This window comes from Nicrophorus vespilloides, unplaced genomic scaffold, assembly GCF_001412225.1.
Source record: "Nicrophorus vespilloides isolate i.1.1-1 unplaced genomic scaffold, Nicve_v1.0, whole genome shotgun sequence".
Lineage (NCBI taxonomy): Eukaryota > Metazoa > Arthropoda > Insecta > Coleoptera > Silphidae > Nicrophorus > Nicrophorus vespilloides.
In genome coordinates this window covers 2263-21710 of record NW_017098826.1, presented here as the reverse complement: position 1 = coordinate 21710, position 19448 = coordinate 2263, and the positions used below count along the sequence as shown (strand labels likewise).

Genomic DNA, 19448 nt, shown 5'->3' with positions numbered 1-19448 from the left:
TCGCTGAAGGCGGTCAACTCTTCAGTTTGCATTCTAATCAGTTGGTTCATTACGCCGCTCAATTCGTCCATGGATCCACCCCTGTACCCGTTTATCACCGCCTCCAGTTGCTTGGTGTGCTTGTGAAGGAAACCGTTCATTCGTACCGTGCAGTAAAGTTCGAATTCCCGCTTGCGTTTCCTGAATCTCCTTTCGTCGTCTACCGTCGTCACGGTCGTTTGCCTCGTCGTCCCTTGAGGACCAGTGACCTGTCTTTCGGTGGTGGTTCGTCCTTCCCTCCTCGGAAGAGGCATCGTCGAGGACATGGCATTCCTTTGTCCTTCTTGCGGTTGCAATGGAAGAGAGGTAGCGTGTTGTTGCTGCTGTTCTGCTGCTGCTGCTGTCCTCCGCCTGGCATCGGCAATATCGTTGGTGGCAATAGGAACTCCGGAACGTTGTACTGAGTTTCATTCAACATGGAATCCGTATACTTTCCACTCAAAGGATTGACAACTGCAGGAGCGGTCGTCGACAGTCCGGGATCCGTCATTGATTGCCTCCTGGGTACCGGCAGTGAGTGCCTCCTGGGAGCCGGCTGCGATTGCCTCCTGGGAGCGTTTATTAAAAACTGGTGTGGTATTGGCTTGGGAGGTATTGGAGGCCATTTGAATGCTTGCTTGGGAGCAATTCCTGCTGGAGCGGTCGTCGACAGTCTGGGATCCGTCATCGATTGCCTCCTGGGCACCGTCAGTGAGTGCCTCCTGGTAGCCACCGGTGATTGTTGTCTGGAAGCGATCGGTGATTGGATGGGAGGAGGAGGCGTCGGCACTAGACCGGGAAACATTGGTTGAAAGCTGCCATCCATTGGTGATTGGCTGGCAACCATTGATGCTTGAGGAGACTGCGGTTGCCTCTGAGGAGAGGACCTCGCGACGGCACGGTGGCGGCAGTAAATTCATGTCTCTCGCTTTTTGCTCTATATCTTTTCGGGACAGCAAAAGAGGCTTAAGATGTTCCGGCAGTCCGGCTCGCATATTCGCAGTGGCGTTTGGATCGTAGGCGGATAAATCTGGTAAGGTTGCTTGGATGATGGTACGATGTGCTTGAAATTATCAGGCAACACGTTACGCATGAACGAGCTGGAATTGGGATCAACTCCAGCAGCTCTCATTTGCATCGCTTTCTGTGCCATATCCTTTCTGGACAGCAAAAGAGGCTTAAGATGATCCGGCAGTCCGGCTCGAATATTCGCCGTGAAATTTGGATCATCAGCAGATGGTAACGGTTGCCTACTTGATGGTACGATGTGCTTGAAGTTATCAGGCAACACGTTACGCATGAACGTGCTAGAATTGGGATCGACTCCAGCAGCTCTCATTTGCATCGCTTTCTGCTCCATATCCTTTCTAGACAGCAAAAGAGGCTTAAGATGATCGGGCAGACCGGCGCGATAGTTCTCCGTGAAATTCGGGTCATCGGATCTACTTTGCTGAAGCGATGATCCTGCTGAAGAACACGGTGTTTCCGGACGGCACGACGACGACGACAGATCGGCGAATATTGGCGGCGCAGCTGGATGCAGCGCACCAGGCGCGCTCCTCGTGAAAGCCTGAGGAGGAGCACGACGAGGAGGTGTAGATCCTGGCATCTCATATTCTGGCAACGAATTATACATCATCTGTCTATAAGTAAAGTCGGAAGAAGGACCTTCTCCATCTGCAAGTAACACATTCATTGATCCGCCACTTCTCATTTATCTCATTGATATACCTTTATAGAAAACGCTGCTATAATTTGTCGAAACACCTTCCAATCCTGGTGGCATTCTGCGCGAAGATTCATCTAAGAAAGATGGTGAAGGAGGTGCTGCAGTATTGTGTCCAGGCGATCCGAACCAACCGCCAACTTGAAATTACAAATGCAACAGAAACGTTTAGTATCGCAAAGCGCGCGCAAATTATTTCATTCAAACCGAACCATCGCTTCCACCGAACGTGTTATTGTTCGGAGTTCTTCGCTGCTGCTGTGGAGAAGCTCGTCTTGGAGTTGGAGAGGCAGGCGGAGGAGTCGCAGCAGATCTTATGGCTTTAACAAACAACAATAATTACGATTTCAACGTTTAAATCCGTTTGAATTATTTTACCTAAACCCCTTTGTCGACTCTCGTTCTGTGGGCTGGCGATGCGCGAACTCGAACCATCGTCAGCGAATATTTCAAATCTCATCTGATCCGCATATTGTGCACGGTCTTTCGCTCCACCAGGAGAAGAGATCGCGCTCAGATTGAGAGTGTCGTCCTTCGAAGGCCCGAAGGCCGCTCGGGTCTCGTTGTAGTTCACATGGCGCTCCCTGGACGTACTGTTGAATTTGGGCATGGTTTTGGGCACTGAAATTTTGAGTTAAAAGACATCTGCCGGAAGAGACGATGTGTGAGAGAGAATTCGTTTGACAAATAATTTTGACACTTTAATATTTAACGAGAGAAAAAAAAATGGAATTACGAAAAAAAAACAAAACAATCATTTGAACGATTCCAAGAGATTAGTGGAAATATCGTCTAGACTGTTCAGACTTGTCGTCTCGAGGAAGAGTTTCCTGCGAGCCCTCTGAAACTCCTGCAGATTCCTGTGCAGATTCTTGAACTCCTGCTTATCCATCGTGTCCAGTACGTGCATTATATCTTTCGTCGCCAAATTACCGTTCGACGGCTTTCGCAGTTTCGTCTCGTCCTCTTTGTAAGCGCACTCGTGATCCACCTGAAGAGGCCTTAAAGATCTGTTTTAATTTATCAAAGCTTCGGGATATCGACTTACGGAATGATGCTCCGGTTGCATCTTGTAGGTGGGATTGACGAAACCTTAAAACATTGAAATTTAACGTTTACTTTAACGATTCTCGTCGCTTACTTACAAGTGTTCAAAGCGGTTTTCGTTTGCTCGTAATCAGTGTAAACTACGTCTTCCTCGTAAACGCTCTCCTGCAGATCCTCCTCTTCGATGCAATTCAAATTCGTATCGTACACCGGTGGATAACTGTTGAATTGCCTGTCGTAAACATCGTAGTAGTAGTAGTCAGGGGCTTCCCCGTACGCAGCAGGATGAACGATTCCTGCGGCTTCGGCGTTCGGCTCGAAGTACGGTTTGGCGACCACCGTCTCCATCTTCTGGACGTCGTACGGGATTTCGATGACGGTCGTCTGATTCGGATCTATCAATCCTTCCGGTATTAAAATCTTCTTGGACATTTCGCTGAATTTTGTTGCATAAGTTACCTAACGTGTTTTTTTTTTGCGATGACGCGATTTTGACATTTCCCTCAAAAAACGGGAAAACAAAAGAAAATTGACAAAAAACAAAATTTCGTTACGTCAAAATTGGAAGTGAAGAAGAACGCGCGTCGTCATCATCATGTCGATGAGCGCGAAACCCAGCGTGGATTCGGCGGCGAAGCGCGGTAAAAGCTCGTCTTCGAAGAACGGATCCGTGCAGAATGCGAACGTGAGTAATAGAGTCGTCGTTGACGCTTCGCCGAGACCCGGGGGTTATTTGAAAGTGTTGAATCCTCAAGACGCGATGAACGCTTTGACAGTTATGGTGCCGCCGGAACTTTCAGAGCACACTTGCTGTTGCAAAACGAAACAGAAGCACAGCAAGACTTGGTGAGTTGGTATCCATCTATCCATCTATCCATCTATCCATCTATCCATCTATCCATCTATCCATCTATCCATCTATCCATCTATCCATCTATCCATCTATCCATCTATCCATCTATCCATCTATCCATCTATCCATCTATCCATCTATCCATCTATCCATCTATCCATCTATCCATCTATCCATCTATTATCCATCTATCCATCTATCCATCAATTGATTAAATTGTATTCATTTTTTAGCGTGGATGAATCGAGGCGGCTCGTGAAGAAAGACGGAAGCAAAGACACGAAAGATACGCCCGTGAACACTTCGTCGCATTCGACGACGCGCGATTTCCGCATAACGAAAGCCATCGAGGAATCCGATTGGGACGTTTCCAGTATAGAGGGCGACATCGGCGGGGCGGAATCGACTGCAGAGGTCACCTTCAAAGAGACGAAGGCCAGTTTGAACATGACGTCGATGCTGATCAGCACCGTGATGATGCTCGCCTCGGACAATCCGGTTCCCGACGAGTACATCGACGCCACGGTAGCGTTCCTCGAGTGCGTCACCGACGACGACGCGAACACTCCGCCGAACGCGCAGAGTCTCCTCAATCACATCGAGCTGAAGACGGGGAAATTGGCGAAGAAGAAGGACTGCACGGAATGCGGGTACACGGTGCTCACATCCGAGAAGGCCAAGTCCACTAACGTCGCCGAGTGACAGGCGTCATTCTCCTCGCAAAACCGACGTTAACAAATAATTACCAAAAAAAAGTTAAGATCATCCAAAATTTTCCGTTCTAACAAAAAAAAAACACACAATTAAAGCAGCCACGATGAGCGAACGTAAGTTATAATTAGATTGCAAAGAAATGTATTGATTAATTTGAGATTTTGCAGCCGAGACATTAACAGTTGACGTCCCGCAAAGCCCCAGCAAGATTGTGAGCACAGTTAAAACGCACGGTCCTGGTGATGCCACAGTTATAGTAAGATTTAGAACCAATTAATTTGATTGTTTTTGTATCAATTTCCTTGATTTTTGCAGAGTAAAACCTACGTTAGATTGCCTTTAACGACGTGCAGAGATACCGATGGGAGGAAAGACAGCAAACGCGATTTGTACGTGATTTCTATTCTTTTTTACTAGTAATAAATCTTTAATTTACTATTTCAGATCGTTCAAGGAGTTCGATAAGACTATAATACAGCAAGATCATAAGCCGAAGCTTCCCGCGATCAGTTCGAAAGCGGAGTGTTTCACCCCGATGCCGTACATGTTTCGAATTCCGGCTCTTCAGACGGCCGGAGCGGCGCCAATCTCGTTGAAGACGACGAAATGTCCGCCGTTCTACATACAGTTGGATCACGCCATCGCCGTTGTGTGGAGTCTGTTCTCGCACGAGGAGTACCGGAAACCCTTGGGGATCAATCAGCTGCAATGGGCGTACGCGTTTCTGGACACCATAAGGGATTTCAAAGGCAAACACTCGCCTGACGTCGAGTACTGCTTGGATGTCATCTCCGACGAGCTGATCGCTCAGTACGCCGAGCTCGCCGACGACGTGCAGTTCATCAAGGAGTCGAAGGACAAGAAGAAGGTCACTTCTACGCCGGCCAAAAACGCTTCGAAAGGGTCCAATCTGCAAGAGGAATCGGGCACCAGCTGGAAGACCGCATCCACCGGATCGGTTAAAAACGAAAAGTCGGATGTGATGGTGAAGAGGGACGTTCCGTTTTCCATCAATTACATGGACATGATTACGAGGACCCCGTCGAACATTCAACTCGACAATTCGAAGTCGTGCAAATCGTGCGGCGCAGTTGGAACCGAAGCGAACGCGTCCAAATCGAACATGCTCAACTTCTTGTCGGAGTGGAGGAAGGATCAGGTCAAGAAGATTCACATGGAGTTGGATCGTCTTCATTCGATTGAAACGTACATTGGAAACGCGAATTCGGGCGTCGAACCCTACATGGACGAGAAGGACAAGGAAATGCACGTGCTGCTGGGTGAAAAGATGAAGAGGATGCAATAGAAATTCTTATCTCTGTCCTGTTTTAATAAACGATATCAAATTTCAATTATTAAATTAATTAATATACACTAATTGTGTTTATGCAATTTTGTATTCAAATTTCAAATTAAATCCGTTTGCAGCTAACTTCAAGAACGTGCTGCTCTCTGATTGGTCGATCGGAAAAGGTTCGCGTCTCGGCTTAAGTTGCGGTCGTCGCCATCTTCAGTCTGGTGTTGTGCTTCGAACGGTGCGCGTCGCTCCTGCTTTTCTCCGGATTTTATGCAATGAAATTAATCAATTTTGGACCAATCAATCGGTGAGTCTTTGCACTTAGCCTTAATTAATTATACTAACGACTTTATTGTGCTATTTCTTTAATATCTAACAAATAAAATATAATAAATAATTCGAATTTTAAACCGTTCGTGATTACATTCTAAATTTGTACTTATAAATTATAAATTTCTGTATTAATTGTAACACTTTATTTGGATTAATTAATCCGTTATTCGATCAAATACGTTTTAATAATTGCATATTTTTTTTTCGAATTCGAATATTTTTTTAGTTCCATGACGCTTCCGCTCAGCTCGGCGGTGGCGCTGATGGCTGAAACTGGGGGATTTAATCGACAGCAACTTCAGTCCGGTTTTCGGCAGCGAAGTGTGCGCAACCCATCATGCATCGTTTATTCCAGAATCTCGTCAATTCATATAGGATTTTGAGCAACTTTATATTTGGTGAGTTTATACTTTATCCAATTATCAACAATTATTTCTACGATTTGTTTATTTTACATTAATCAATTTTAAATTAATTAACACCTTTTAAATGTTTTTTTTATTTAAAAAAAAATAAAAAGAACATAAATAAATTTATATAATTTTAAAAAAGTCAACTGATACCAAGGGCTAAGATTTAAATATTAATTTGATTTTTATTTTTTAGTGCGGATTTTACGAAATGCGCTAGGCAATTGAGTGTCGTCAATAGTCTACTGAAGTTTCCTCTCCTTAGTCGTTGATCAGCAGACAATTTTGTGAGGCTACTTCTATTGGGGACACGACTTAAAGAAGGTGAGGCAATTTAAATATTTGAATATTTATTTTCATTTGAATTCCGAAAATCGTCTAAAGGCGCCACTAGATGGTGGTGTTCAAATTACGAATAAGATGTGAGCTTAATAGATTTCGTATTAGATCAATTACAAAAAAATATTCATTGAAACTTAGTAAAAATTTTAATTTCAAATTAAGATTTTAATAAATTTCAATGAATCTTGATACTATCGTGCTGTCAGTTTGACAGATATAGTTTGCGTAGTTTGAACGGTTTTATTAACCTCTTCTGTTAGTTTTATTTGCTTTTTTTTTATAATTTTTCAATCATCCTTGGAGAAGATGCGTTCGCAACGTTACGTCCCATCTCATCAGTCCAAATCGTGGACGGACGATCTGCCTGTGTGCAAGCAGTCGGGTGTGGGATTCTCCACTAATCAGGTCTACAGGGAGGATGGCAACAGGCAGGAGGAGCACTCCTTCGAGGACAGAAATTTCCACACCAAATTGGATGCTGAGAATCTGTTTCTGTATGGTATCTTCGATGGCAATGAAGGTCAGCGAGCCGTGGACTTTTGTGTGCAGAGGATGCCAGTGGAATTGCTCTTCGGCCAGCTGAATCCTTCTATGAGTGATGAGGAAATCAAAGACGCATTGAGGTGACTAAATCAATGATATTAATCATTGTACTGTGATGTAAATTTTTTTTTTCTTGAATATTTCAGGCAAGCCTTTCTGTCGGTGGAGAAATCTTATATGGATTCAGTGCTTGATTTGCTAGCACTAAGAGCGTCTTTTGATATTCCCGAGGTGGCGCCTTTTTTTAAAGAGTCACAAGAGATGATGGGTATCAATTCCGAGCTATCTTCGGGGACTGCTGTTGCCATAGCCTTGATTTACAATGGGAAATTGTACGTGGCGAACGTGGGGAACTGCCGTGTTCTTCTGTGCTACACCGATACTAATTATGTGTTGCGTGTTAAGCAATTAACGGTGGATCACGATTTGAAGAATGAGGACGAACTGTTGAGGCTCTCGCAATTCGGAATTAACGTTGATAAAATGAGAGAAAGTAATATTCTATGGAGTTTGGTTGGTCTGCGTCGTATTTATTATTTGTTTTTGGTTGCAGGTTGTGTTATTGGAAATCAGTCGGCTACCAGATGTTTGGGCAATTATCTTATTAAAGGAGAATACAAAGATATGCAGGATCTGGCTATGGCCACACATGAGCCGATCATTGCCGAGCCGGACATCGTCGGAGGGATTCCAATAGAGGAAAGCCACAGGTTTCTGTTGCTCATGTCCGCTGGATTGTATAAATGCGTGGAAGAGACGAAGACTACGGATCAAACTAATCAATATATTGCTCAGTGCGTCGTTGAACAGGTATTTTAGATTATTTAGCCTAATATATATATAATAATGTATAATTTTCCAGTTCAGAGTGCAAGGAACTCTAAATGGCGTTGCTCAATCGGTGGTGGATAAAGTCGCTCGCCTCCACCACGACTCCTACGTAACGGATTCGTTCACGAATGATGGCATGAAACGGGAAGACATCACGCTGATCGTAAGGAATTTTAACTATCCAATGCCGAACGCGAAATCGCCCACCGTTCCATCGATCACCTTTAACCCAATCGTTTCGAGCACGGTGCTCAGTGCCCATTCGACACTGACGGACACCTATACGACAGCCGGCTCTGCCCACAACGGCACTTCGAGCGTATCCACAGCTAAAGCCCAGAAAGTTGCGACGCCCAACGAGCGAATCAAGAGCTACGTAGATTGCAACGAGTTCTACAAGTACGTGAAGCTGGCCAAAGCGAAAGGCACCCTGCCCGATGGCCTCGATCTCTAGGTGATGATGACCAGCGGTCATTTTTAAACTGAAGAAATTGTGATACCGTTCTTTTATTTTACTGTTGCGCTTAGCTAGTCATATTTAATCCAATTATTTTGTTAAAAAAGAAAACACATTGTTGTTATTATTTCAATCCCAATCAATGTTTAAAGTAATATCGAATAGTAATTATCTACAATGATAAAAATGTTATTTCTATACTCATTTTTACTTGAATGTATAATTCTAATGAGAATACAAATAATATTTATTGTAAATAATTATAAAATTGTAAAGCCAAAGAGTTGCAAACTTTAGTGGTTTTACAATTTATTGGCAAAACAATGATTAAATAACATTAGAAGATACCAGAGAGTTATTGAGGATGCATATACTATCGATACTATCTTTTAATGTCTATAAACTAATCTAATAACTTTTGTGAACATACACATCACGAATTTCCAATTGAAAAACGTTAATTTCCAATAGTAAATGATGAAAGAAGTGCGAGAGGGATGGAAATAAAAGGTTCGGTGCATGTTCATTTCAGTACAAATGTTTATTAGTTTTGTTTGTAGTTTTCTATGCATTTAATATGATTGTACAATTTTATCAAAATTTTAACTATTTATTTAATTAATTAATAATTATTATTATATATTTCTTTTTTTAATCCTTAATTTTATAAATGGCAGCGCGCACATCATATTTGATACACCTTGTATAATTTTCCTAATGGTGATTGAGAGAGAGAGATAACAACGAAATCAAAGGTAAACGAAACGAGATAAAATTTTAAAAACTTAAACATAATTTTTACAATAATCCTGTATGCGTGTGTTTGTTTTTGTGTGGAATATTTGTTGCTTTCTTCACATATCTACAAAATATGTAAACGTTTAAAGAAAAGTGTTTGTATAGGCACTAGTTTGAATCTATATAATCTTTTCTGCTGTTGATGTTTTTGTTGTTGCTTTGCTTTTTGTGTGTTTATTAATATCATCATCATCTTTGTTTTCTTCTTCTAGGCGGATGGCATGCACTTGAAGCGCTCGAAGGCGGCCTTCTCGAGGTTCGCGCGGTGGTCTGGATGAGCGATCTGGATGAGGGCGTGCGCCCTTTGCCTCAAGGACTTGCCGAACAAATTGGCAATTCCGTGCTCGGTGACCACGTAGTGGACGTGGGCGCGACTGGTGACGACGCCGGCACCTGAGGATGAGAGAACGTAAATAAAAATAATGTGCTATGTGTCTAGACGACTAGCAGAATCGTTTGGCAAACGGCGAGCGGCGCCTGCAGCTAAACTTTTGGCACTCACCGAGTTTCGGGGTGATGGCGATCTTGCTTTCGCCCTTATTGGTGACGGATGGCAAAGCGATGATTGGCTTTCCCTTGCCGTCCAAACCTTCGGCGGCGCCTCTGATGAAGTCCACCTGACCACCGAAGCCCGAGTACATTCTTGTTCCGATGGAATCGGATACGACCTGCCCGGTGATGTCAACCTCGATGGCCGAGTTGATGGCAGTCATCTTTGGCTGTTCGGAGATGACCCCTGCGAAAAGGTGAGAGCTTATAAAACAAATCTTACAATATAAAAAACAAATTCTAACGTACTTGTGTTGTTCACATAGTCGATGGTCAACATTTCGATGAAGGGATTGTTGTCGACAAAGTCGTACAGTTTCTTGGTGCCGATGAGGAAAGAGCCGACGATGCGGCCCTTGTGCTTCGTCTTCATGGAGTTGGTGATGCATCCCTTCTCGGCGAGCTCGACGACGCCGTCGGCGAACATCTCCGAGTGGATACCCAGATCCTTGTGGTTGGTCAACTGAGAGAGGACGGCATCGGGGATGTTGCCGATTCCCATCTGCAAGGTGGCGCCGTCCTCGATCAGGTTCTCGGCGATGTGCTTGCCGATCTGAGTCTCAACGGCGCTCAATGGACGACCTCCGTGCACTGGCAGCGGAATGTCAGTCTTGATGGCGTAATCGATGTGACTGATGTGGATGATGCCATCACCGAAAGTCCTCGGCATTTGCTGATTAATTTGAGCTGAAATAAACGCAAACGGTAAGAGAACTTTGTTCAAAAATTCTAATCGTAGAATACTGACCAACAATATATTTGGAGTTTTGCAGGGCGGACCTGACGACGTCGACGCTGGTACCCAAACTGCAGAAACCATGCGAGTCCGGTGGGGAGACCTGGATGAGGGCGATGTCGGGCCTGACGATTTTCCTGTAGAAGAGCAACGGGATTTCGTGCAGGAAGATGGGGATGGCATCACCTCTACCCTCGCTGACAGCCTTGCGTACGTTTCCGCCCATGAAGAACGAATTGGATCTGCAAGCAAATTAGAAAGGTACTTACAAATAAACACAAACAATTAATATGACAATTTTTACCTGAAGATGCCTTCGCACGATGGATCGCAGTACAGAGCCGGTCCTTCGGTGTGCATGTGGCATACCATCACATCCTTGAGTTTGTTCTCCTTTCCGAACTTTGTCATAGCCTCGATCAGGACGAGTGGGGTGGCAGCCGCACCCTGGATGTAAACGGTATTTCCTGTAATATTAAAACACATGTTAAAACACAGGTATATATTGCATACATACATACACATATTGATTTAGATTCATTTTATTGATTGAACTCGCATTGTTTTCAAGTTCGCGTAATACGATTCATGTTTATATTTAACATTTCGACAAAGGCCTCCTCTCTCTCTCTCTCTTATCTCACCAATCCAACGCATTCATATAAACACCTTATCAAGAGCGCGCAAGTATCGATACCCTTTTGTTTCGCTGCTTATTTATTATTATTCTTTTGTTTTGTTTTTTCTCTCTCGCCACTCTCGTATATTTGCATGAAACAATTACGTGATCGTGTTTACATAAAATCTTGACTACATGAATATGCAACACGCTCATTATAAAATTTATAATTTTTGCATAATTCCAAATTAAAATCTAAACATCTAAATTTAACTAGTTTTAAATTCCAATTCACTGGATAATCAAATATGTAAACATTTAAATTACCGACAATTTCAAGTCAATTGCTTCTTGGAAAAAAGAAAATATGTACTAGGCGCATGCATTCTAAATCGGTTTGCACTTTACACAATGATTATTGAATTTTCCATTTAATTAAATATCTATATATGACTCAATTTTGTCTATTAGATTTGTAAACAACATATATATCCAACGAAACAAGTCATGTGTCGCAATTGATTAAATAAAGTCATCCGAAATCGTACGATTACAATCATTATGCATAAGTGAACTGATACGAGAGAGCGAGAGAATACACAGAAGTAATTTGAAAAATATATATAGAGAGAGAGAAAGAGAGAAAAGAAATGCCCTTGAGTCAAATAAGTCACATTCGTTACGTAACTGCTGCCGTCGCTGCACGGTCGGAAGCAAAACTTGAACAGGTTTTAATTTTAAACACGCGAACTTGCAGCATATTTGTTTCTTTCTCTCACCACGATACTTTTTTTCAAACTATATAGATTCTACAACTTAACACAATAAACTCATCAAAACTCTTACACATATTTATAGATTGAGACGAATTCAACATAAAATCATGATGAATTAATCTCAAATGTCTCTAGACATGCCACAAACAAAATATATTCATGATACGTTTAAAACTCATTTACTAGATATTTCCGCTTACTCTCGAGTCTCTCACAGACTTATCAAACAAAATGTATCTAATCTAATAATAGAATTAACCCATATTTTTCAAAAACACTAAAATATTTAAAAAGCAAACCAATTATTATTCAGTTACATTTTTTTGTAAAAGTGGTAATTCTTCGCTATAAATCTCAATACAATCTCTTTTTTTTTTTCTTGTTTGTTGGCAACTGAATTTAAAGATATTTCTGGATTCTCCTAAATGTTTCATATTTCATCAATTCGCTATATATTTTCGAATTATATATATGTATATACAAATATAAATAATAAAAATAAAAAAGAAGAGAGTGTGTGTAGATTGCGGCATTGGGATTCGCATCATCGGACCACCGATACGGCGCCAAATATAATCATTGTATCTATAAATACTTGACTTAATATATATTATACACACACACACGAAGAAACTGTGGCCAAAATTATGTTCGAACGGAGCGCAACTATTTTCGATATTCGAATGAATCGCAAACAAACAAAAACATGTAAAATTACATTCTTATATCGTTTTGAAATATACATTTTTGTATTCGATATTCTAGAACTGTAAAGTAAGCACGTAAAAGTAATGAGTGTTTTGATGAGTTTAATGCTTTGATCAATAGGAATTAATGCAAAGCGTATAATTCAGTATTCAATACAATAATTAAAACTATTAAAGTTATCGAGATTAATTTAGATATTATAGGAGAATTACATAGAACAGAAATTATACACTTTGCTATTGATCGAGAGAGTACACACACAATATGATGTTTGATTTCGTTTCGTTTTTCTTTTATCGCATTAGAAATATTAGTATCAAGCGATTAATGACTTTGTATTATTTCTAGTGCGATAAATTTACGTGCACCGCTGCACCTAAGTCGACTAAAGTAAACACGCGTTTATGTCCACATCACAATCATTTTATCACACAAAAGCAATCGAAAGTAATCCTAGATGCGTTCAATTACACTAAATATTATGATAATTTCGTTATTAAGTCTTTGATATGTTTAGTGTTTATCGATAAGTTCACTGTACTTGACGAAAAAGTAATAATTTTCATCGCGTCACGATGAGTGTACATTTATTGTTCCATAAAAATGTACACTCATCGATTATGTAATTTTTCAATAGATTTAAAATTAGAATTTTAACTTATTTTTTCGTGTTAAGTAAATTCTATTTCCAGCAATGTTTTTTTGGGGGGCGAATCGCAATTGACGTAATTTACATATTCGTAATAATAAACAAAACTCGCGCGCGCCTCTTTGGACATCGACCAGAACGCGCATTTTACGCACGTAAAACAAAGTGCGCGTGTTCCGTCTCGCTCGCTCCAAATGAACCGCGAATTAATGCGTTTCAGTCCTTCTATTATCTTATCAATTAACGAACTTAGCCTAAATCAAATTTATAATCATGCTGTAGTAGAAGTAGTCATATGGTAGACATTAACATTGTACCAATTAAATTACGTGCAAATATTGATGCTCTCGCATTTTGTAAACGGCAGATAACGCGCATTTATTATTAAATGAACGTCATTGTTCCCAAAAAAATCATTTGATTCGCGTTGCGTAACCGAATTTCGCGTTCAACGTTAAATGTAAAACACACACACAAAACCTATTGTTTGCCCTTGCAATTTATCCAGTGTTTGTCTAAATTATTCGTGACGAGAGAAAAGGCAATGTCTCTAAATACGTCGTAAATTGCATCGGCATTATATAAATCATTTCACGTTGCTAAATTCATGAAATGTAGTTGTAGCAATCACGGCGTATGTTGTTGAAAATTGGAGATGTTAAACGTGGCGTTTTCTTTTTGTAATCGACATTATCATTATCCTAGTCGATTGTTTATTTTTACTTATGTTATTATTTTCTATCTTTTTTTTTTCGAGTTTTAAACAAATGTATGGGGTCAGAGTCCATCTTCAAAGTTCTCTAGTACAGCCAGCAGTTTAATTACAAAGGTCATTCCGTTTTGATAAAGCGAGAGCAGGCAACTTTATGTAATGCTGCCGAGCGACGGTTACATAAATTCAAGTAAACCTTGAGCATTAAACCCTTTCTTCTTCGGTGATTAAATTATGTTGTTGCAAAACAAACAAACAAAAAAATGAAGTTAATTGCAAGGGTTTGATGATTTTGAGGATGGGACGGTTTCAAAATTAGATAATTAAGTGGGCTGATGCGCGTGTCCTAGATTCCGTTGTTTACGAAAATTCGCGCCGCAGAGGGCAACGTTTCTAGGACTTCCTTCTCCTACACAGAGACGCGGGGGGTGTCAATGATCTTGATGAAAAAAAAAAGGCCACCCCCGCTTGTATTATGTGTCTCGGTCCATTTTTTTTTAAAGATCAATTGTAAAATAAAAAAATCGGATCATTTCGAAATTACCTGACTGGAGCTTTTCGAAGGCCTGGTCGGGTGTAACGAATTTCGGCTCCTTTCCGGGGATGGGTTGAGCAGGTTCATTGACGTAGGTATAGTACGTCCTCGGGCTGATCTTCTTGATGTGCGACAAGAAACTCCCGAATTTCGACACATTGTTCACAGCCGCTGAAGCCATGTTTTCGTTTTCGTTGCAAAGCAAAAAAAACAACAATAAACAACAAGGTGATCTCTTGTTCTCTTCTCCTCCGTGTCTCGCGTTACCGAATCTCTCTGGATACCTGGCCCAAACCAGCCAGCACCGCACTCCAATTGGAAATGGTTTTCAGTTTACACGCACGCATCGTGCTCGGCGCACCGATTCCGTTCATTCCTCTCCCACTACATCATCCAACAAGTTTCCATTCAACTCCATCTAGGAACGATCACGATCCAAAGGAAGAGATCTACATCCAATTCCATATTAATATTTAATCAATGTATGCATTTCAACATATACAAAAGTGTTCGTTGAGTTGCCGAACATACATGTAACCTTAAATCCAAAATAGTTTAAAACGTTAGATCAACTTTGTTTAAAACTTACCTTAATCGCAATCATCAGCTTTTCCTCTAATCATCGTTTCCATGTAATTTCCATCTCATCGGAAGGACTCGTTTATCATCGGTTTTCCATAATTATTGTTGTTCAACCCAATCAATCAATCAATCGATAAACAAATTGATTATTTGCCCATATTCACGCTATAAATCGAAATTGAACGTAGAATAATTTCTATAAATTAATTTTAACACTCACCAAATTATTTCCACTCACATTTCCGTTTCTTCTCAGCTATTTCTAATAACAATTTTTGTTTATTCCCCTAGCAACATAACAGTTTCATTTTTTTTTTCTCGTATTGATATTGTTTAAAGTAGAGTGAGTAGGCAACTTTAAATATCGGTAAGACGATATTTTGTATAACTTTAGTCAGCCAGTATCAAGTGTAGTAATTAAAGAAAGCACGTAAGCTATTAAGTTTTTTACGTAATCAATGAATTGTGTAACTTGATTTATTGAAATCGTTATTATTTAAAAATTAAATCGCAGTTGTAATCGCAAAGGATTTTTTGAATTTTGAGGTTTTCTTCTGTAATTTAACGCGTCGTAATTAGAATAATAATAATGTTAATTAATACTTGTGTTTTAATTGACTTACAGATGGAGCTGCTGTTGTCGTTTGAATGTCAAGTTTAGGTAATTATATCTGTGCTTTGCTGAATTCGTTCTAATTGTGATTGAATTTTCAGGGCATTATTGGGTTGGATTTGGAGATTAACTGGTGATTTTGGTGAGTGTTAATGTGGGAGATTGAATCGTAAAAAGTGTAATTTTTGCTTGAAGATTCAAAAATATATAATTTGGAGGAAAGGAAGAAATGTGACGATCCACAAAAGATGCTAACTGATTGACAAAGAGTCGTTTAGCAGTTTGTTGAATGCATATGCCCCCCCTCTATCGATGGGTAGGAGAAATCGGCGAGTCGTCGTCACATGACAGCACGTGAATACTAGGCATTCGCAGTTGATGGAATTCGTCAGACTGTAGAAGACGTGTGGTGAAAAATGTCGTATCCAAGCACTCTGAACGCCAGACAGGCTCACAAGGAGCATGTCCTCGCCGTTTCAAGGGATTTCATCTCTCAGCCGAGATTGAGTAAGTTTACAACAGCAATCTTGAAACCCTTTACATATTCGTAATTTGTTCAGATTTTTACGCGCACACGAAGGGTGTGGGTCAATGGTGACCCTCCCGAAACAAAACTATCTAGGTCACAAGATCCATCCTTTAACCATCTGAATCCAACACTCCACCACTCGTTCAATATTCCCTTTAGTAATCGTAATTCAAAGCGTAATTCCTCTGGTGGATTTCAATATCTTCGCTTTCCTCGCCAAAACGCAACACCAATCAGCTGTTCGCAAGATCATGTGACATCCCATGACAGCCACTCCTCGATCCGATCCTATACGATTTTCACCCAATTCCAAACCCCTCGCATCCCCCAAAACCATACATACAGCAATCTAGATTAATTACACAGTTTATCAACATAATTTCCATTGATTTTCATTTAAAAAAAAAATCCTCGCGTTCTCTTTGCATTGAAAGGACAGTATTGATCACATGATAATATTATGAAGTGTAATTGCTTCTTTTTTAATGTTTGTTCATAGAGAAGAATCGTCGTATTGCATTATAGAATCTCGAGGAGATTCGTTGCGTAACGTTGTTTAAACAGTGTAAATTAATTCGGTTTTATTGCTTACGGGAACAAACAATGTTTTACATAAGCGCGTAGATGTCTGTACAAGTCACATGGTTTTGGGTGGATTTGGTCAATTATCAAGTTTTAGTGAATTGAGCATGTGATTTTAACCAGCAATTCAATAACAATTATTTCAATTTAATATTGAAATGAATTTTTATCCGACCTAGATTTTAATCGTTAATGCTTTGTGAATATTAAAGAGTGATTTGGTAAAGGTATTTGAGAAAGTTTTAAAGGATTGATTGATTTTTTTTTTAGCTTACAAGACTGTGTCCGGTGTGAACGGTCCTTTGGTCATCTTGGACGATGTCAAGTTCCCGAAGTACGCTGAAATCGTGCAACTCTGTTTGGCCGATGGAACTCTTCGGTCGGGGCAAGTGCTCGAGGTCAGCGGTAACAAGGCCGTCGTCCAGGTGTTCGAAGGAACCTCCGGAATCGACGCCAAGAACACGCTGTGCGAGTTCACCGGTGATATTCTGAGGACTCCCGTGTCTGAGGATATGTTGGGGAGAGTCTTCAACGGCTCCGGCAAACCCATCGATAAAGGTTCGTGTTTTTCGTTGATGATTTGTGAGAATTGTAATTGATTTTCTTTCTAGGTCCACCAATTTTGGCTGAGGATTTCTTGGACATCCAAGGTCAACCCATCAATCCGTGGTCGCGTATCTATCCCGAGGAGATGATCCAAACTGGTATCAGCGCCATCGACGTGATGAACTCGATCGCTCGTGGCCAGAAGATTCCCATTTTCTCCGCTGCCGGTTTGCCGCACAACGAGATCGCCGCGCAGATCTGCAGGCAAGCCGGTCTCGTCAAGGTGCCGGGCAAATCAGTGCTCGACGATCACGAGGACAACTTCGCCATCGTGTTCGCCGCGATGGGTGTGAACATGGAAACGGCCAGATTCTTCAAGCAGGATTTCGAGGAGAACGGTTCCATGGAGAACGTGTGTCTGTTCTTGAATCTGGCCAACGATCCGACCATCGAGCGTATCATCACGCCTCGTCTCGCGCTCACCGCCGCCGAGTTCCTGGCCTACCAGTGCGAGAAGCACGTGCTCGTCATCCTCACCGACATGTCCTCGTACGCGGAGGCTCTGCGCGAGGTGTCCGCCGCCCGCGAAGAGGTGCCCGGCCGTCGCGGTTTCCCCGGTTACATGTACACCGATCTGGCCACCATCTACGAGCGTGCCGGTCGCGTCGAGGGCAGGAACGGCTCCATCACCCAGATCCCAATTCTGACCATGCCCAACGACGACATCACCCATCCCATTCCCGATTTGACCGGTTACATTACCGAGGGTCAGATCTACGTCGACCGTCAGCTCCACAACAGGCAGATCTACCCGCCGGTCAACGTGCTGCCATCTCTGTCGCGTCTCATGAAGTCCGCCATCGGCGAGGGCATGACCAGGAAGGATCACTCTGACGTCTCCAATCAATTGGTAACAACAACAAAGACAACAATTTAAACAATTCACCTAATAATCATTCAATTTCACTATTACAGTACGCGTGTTACGCCATCGGCAAGGACGTTCAAGCGATGAAGGCCGTCGTCGGCGAGGAGGCGCTCACCCCGGACGATCTCCTCTACCTCGAGTTCCTCACGAAGTTCGAGAAGAACTTCATCACGCAAGGCAACTACGAGAACCGCACCGTCTTCGAGTCCCTGGACATCGGCTGGCAACTGCTCCGCATCTTCCCCAAGGAGATGCTCAAGCGTATCCCGGCTTCGACCCTGGCCGAATTCTACCCGAGGGATTCGCGTCACTAACTTTCTCTTTCTTTAAAACTAGATGTTCTCTTATCATTTATTATTATAATAATAATTTTTTTTTTGTTTATTTTAGATTCCCCACAAAGTAAGTTGTAAATGTATCTGTAAGTAATGTAATTACTCAACAACAACAAAAAAATTTGTTTGAATTTTCGTGCAATTTTATTCGCAATTTATTTTGTACAAAAAAAAAATATGGGTTTCATTGTAAATTGTGCACACACACACTACACAACAACAACAAATGTTAAGTACACGCGACAACAGAAATGCTCCACTTTTCTGTCGTTGAAATGCGAATTAAGAAAGAATCAAGGGAATGCTGTACATTAAATTAATATAAATATTCTCTTATAGTTATATCTTTTCTTTACGCATAGTTACGAAAACAAACAAACAAAAAAACAAAACACGTATATACTTATTGAATATATATTGTTAGCATTGTATATTTTTTTTTTCTCCTCAGTATTTTAAAATCACCTTTTTATTAATTAGTTAATTAATAATTCTGTTAAACTCGTTTAAAGAAGAAAAAAAGTTGTCCAAGAACATTCCATTTGTTTAATTAATTAATTGATTCGAGATTTAACAACAATAGTTTTCACCTAGTAGGCATTGTTGAAATTCGTCTGTTAATATTGTTATTTAATTAATTTTGTTTTTCTTATCTCCATGGTGAACGGATGTTTTGTTTT

The 19448-nt window shown here is 41.1% G+C and overlaps 5 protein-coding genes and 1 long non-coding RNA gene across 6 annotated transcripts; 5 read left to right on the top strand and 1 right to left on the bottom strand.

Annotated features, from left to right (window-relative positions):
- Positions 1 to 3281: 3281 nt before the first annotated feature.
- Positions 3282 to 4365, top strand: LOC108563303. Its single transcript, XM_017921937.1, has 2 exons — positions 3282 to 3637; positions 3878 to 4365. The coding sequence occupies exons 1-2, from the start codon at positions 3387 to 3389 to the stop codon at positions 4344 to 4346; spliced, it is 720 nt and encodes a 239-aa protein (XP_017777426.1). The 5' UTR covers positions 3282 to 3386; the 3' UTR covers positions 4347 to 4365.
- Positions 4366 to 4405: 40 nt separating this feature from the next.
- Positions 4406 to 5664, top strand: LOC108563301. Its single transcript, XM_017921935.1, has 4 exons — positions 4406 to 4471; positions 4526 to 4614; positions 4674 to 4747; positions 4803 to 5664. The coding sequence occupies exons 1-4, from the start codon at positions 4462 to 4464 to the stop codon at positions 5662 to 5664; spliced, it is 1035 nt and encodes a 344-aa protein (XP_017777424.1). The 5' UTR covers positions 4406 to 4461.
- Positions 5665 to 5881: 217 nt separating this feature from the next.
- On the top strand, positions 5882 to 6716 carry LOC108563305. Its single transcript, XR_001891087.1, has 3 exons — positions 5882 to 5962; positions 6215 to 6386; positions 6595 to 6716. It is a non-coding gene; the product is annotated as an uncharacterized LOC108563305 (long non-coding RNA).
- Positions 6717 to 6932: 216 nt separating this feature from the next.
- LOC108563302 (TGF-beta-activated kinase 1 and MAP3K7-binding protein 1-like) lies at positions 6933 to 8728 on the top strand. Its single transcript, XM_017921936.1, has 4 exons — positions 6933 to 7363; positions 7430 to 7776; positions 7837 to 8093; positions 8146 to 8728. The coding sequence occupies exons 1-4, from the start codon at positions 7047 to 7049 to the stop codon at positions 8566 to 8568; spliced, it is 1344 nt and encodes a 447-aa protein (XP_017777425.1). The 5' UTR covers positions 6933 to 7046; the 3' UTR covers positions 8569 to 8728.
- Positions 8729 to 9224: 496 nt separating this feature from the next.
- Positions 9225 to 14998, bottom strand: LOC108563307 (4-hydroxybutyrate coenzyme A transferase). The gene is made up of 6 exons (XM_017921939.1): positions 14663 to 14998; positions 10959 to 11121; positions 10667 to 10896; positions 10168 to 10605; positions 9872 to 10105; positions 9225 to 9762 (listed from the first exon to the last, which is right to left on the bottom strand). Exons 1-6 carry the CDS (start codon positions 14832 to 14834, stop codon positions 9578 to 9580), a joined length of 1422 nt encoding a protein of 473 aa, XP_017777428.1. The 5' UTR covers positions 14835 to 14998; the 3' UTR covers positions 9225 to 9577.
- A 1208-nt stretch (positions 14999 to 16206) lies between these two features.
- On the top strand, positions 16207 to 19160 carry LOC108563306 (V-type proton ATPase subunit B). The gene is made up of 4 exons (XM_017921938.1): positions 16207 to 16355; positions 17230 to 17517; positions 17571 to 18415; positions 18481 to 19160. The coding sequence occupies exons 1-4, from the start codon at positions 16265 to 16267 to the stop codon at positions 18745 to 18747; spliced, it is 1491 nt and encodes a 496-aa protein (XP_017777427.1). The 5' UTR covers positions 16207 to 16264; the 3' UTR covers positions 18748 to 19160.
- Positions 19161 to 19448: the final 288 nt, after the last annotated feature.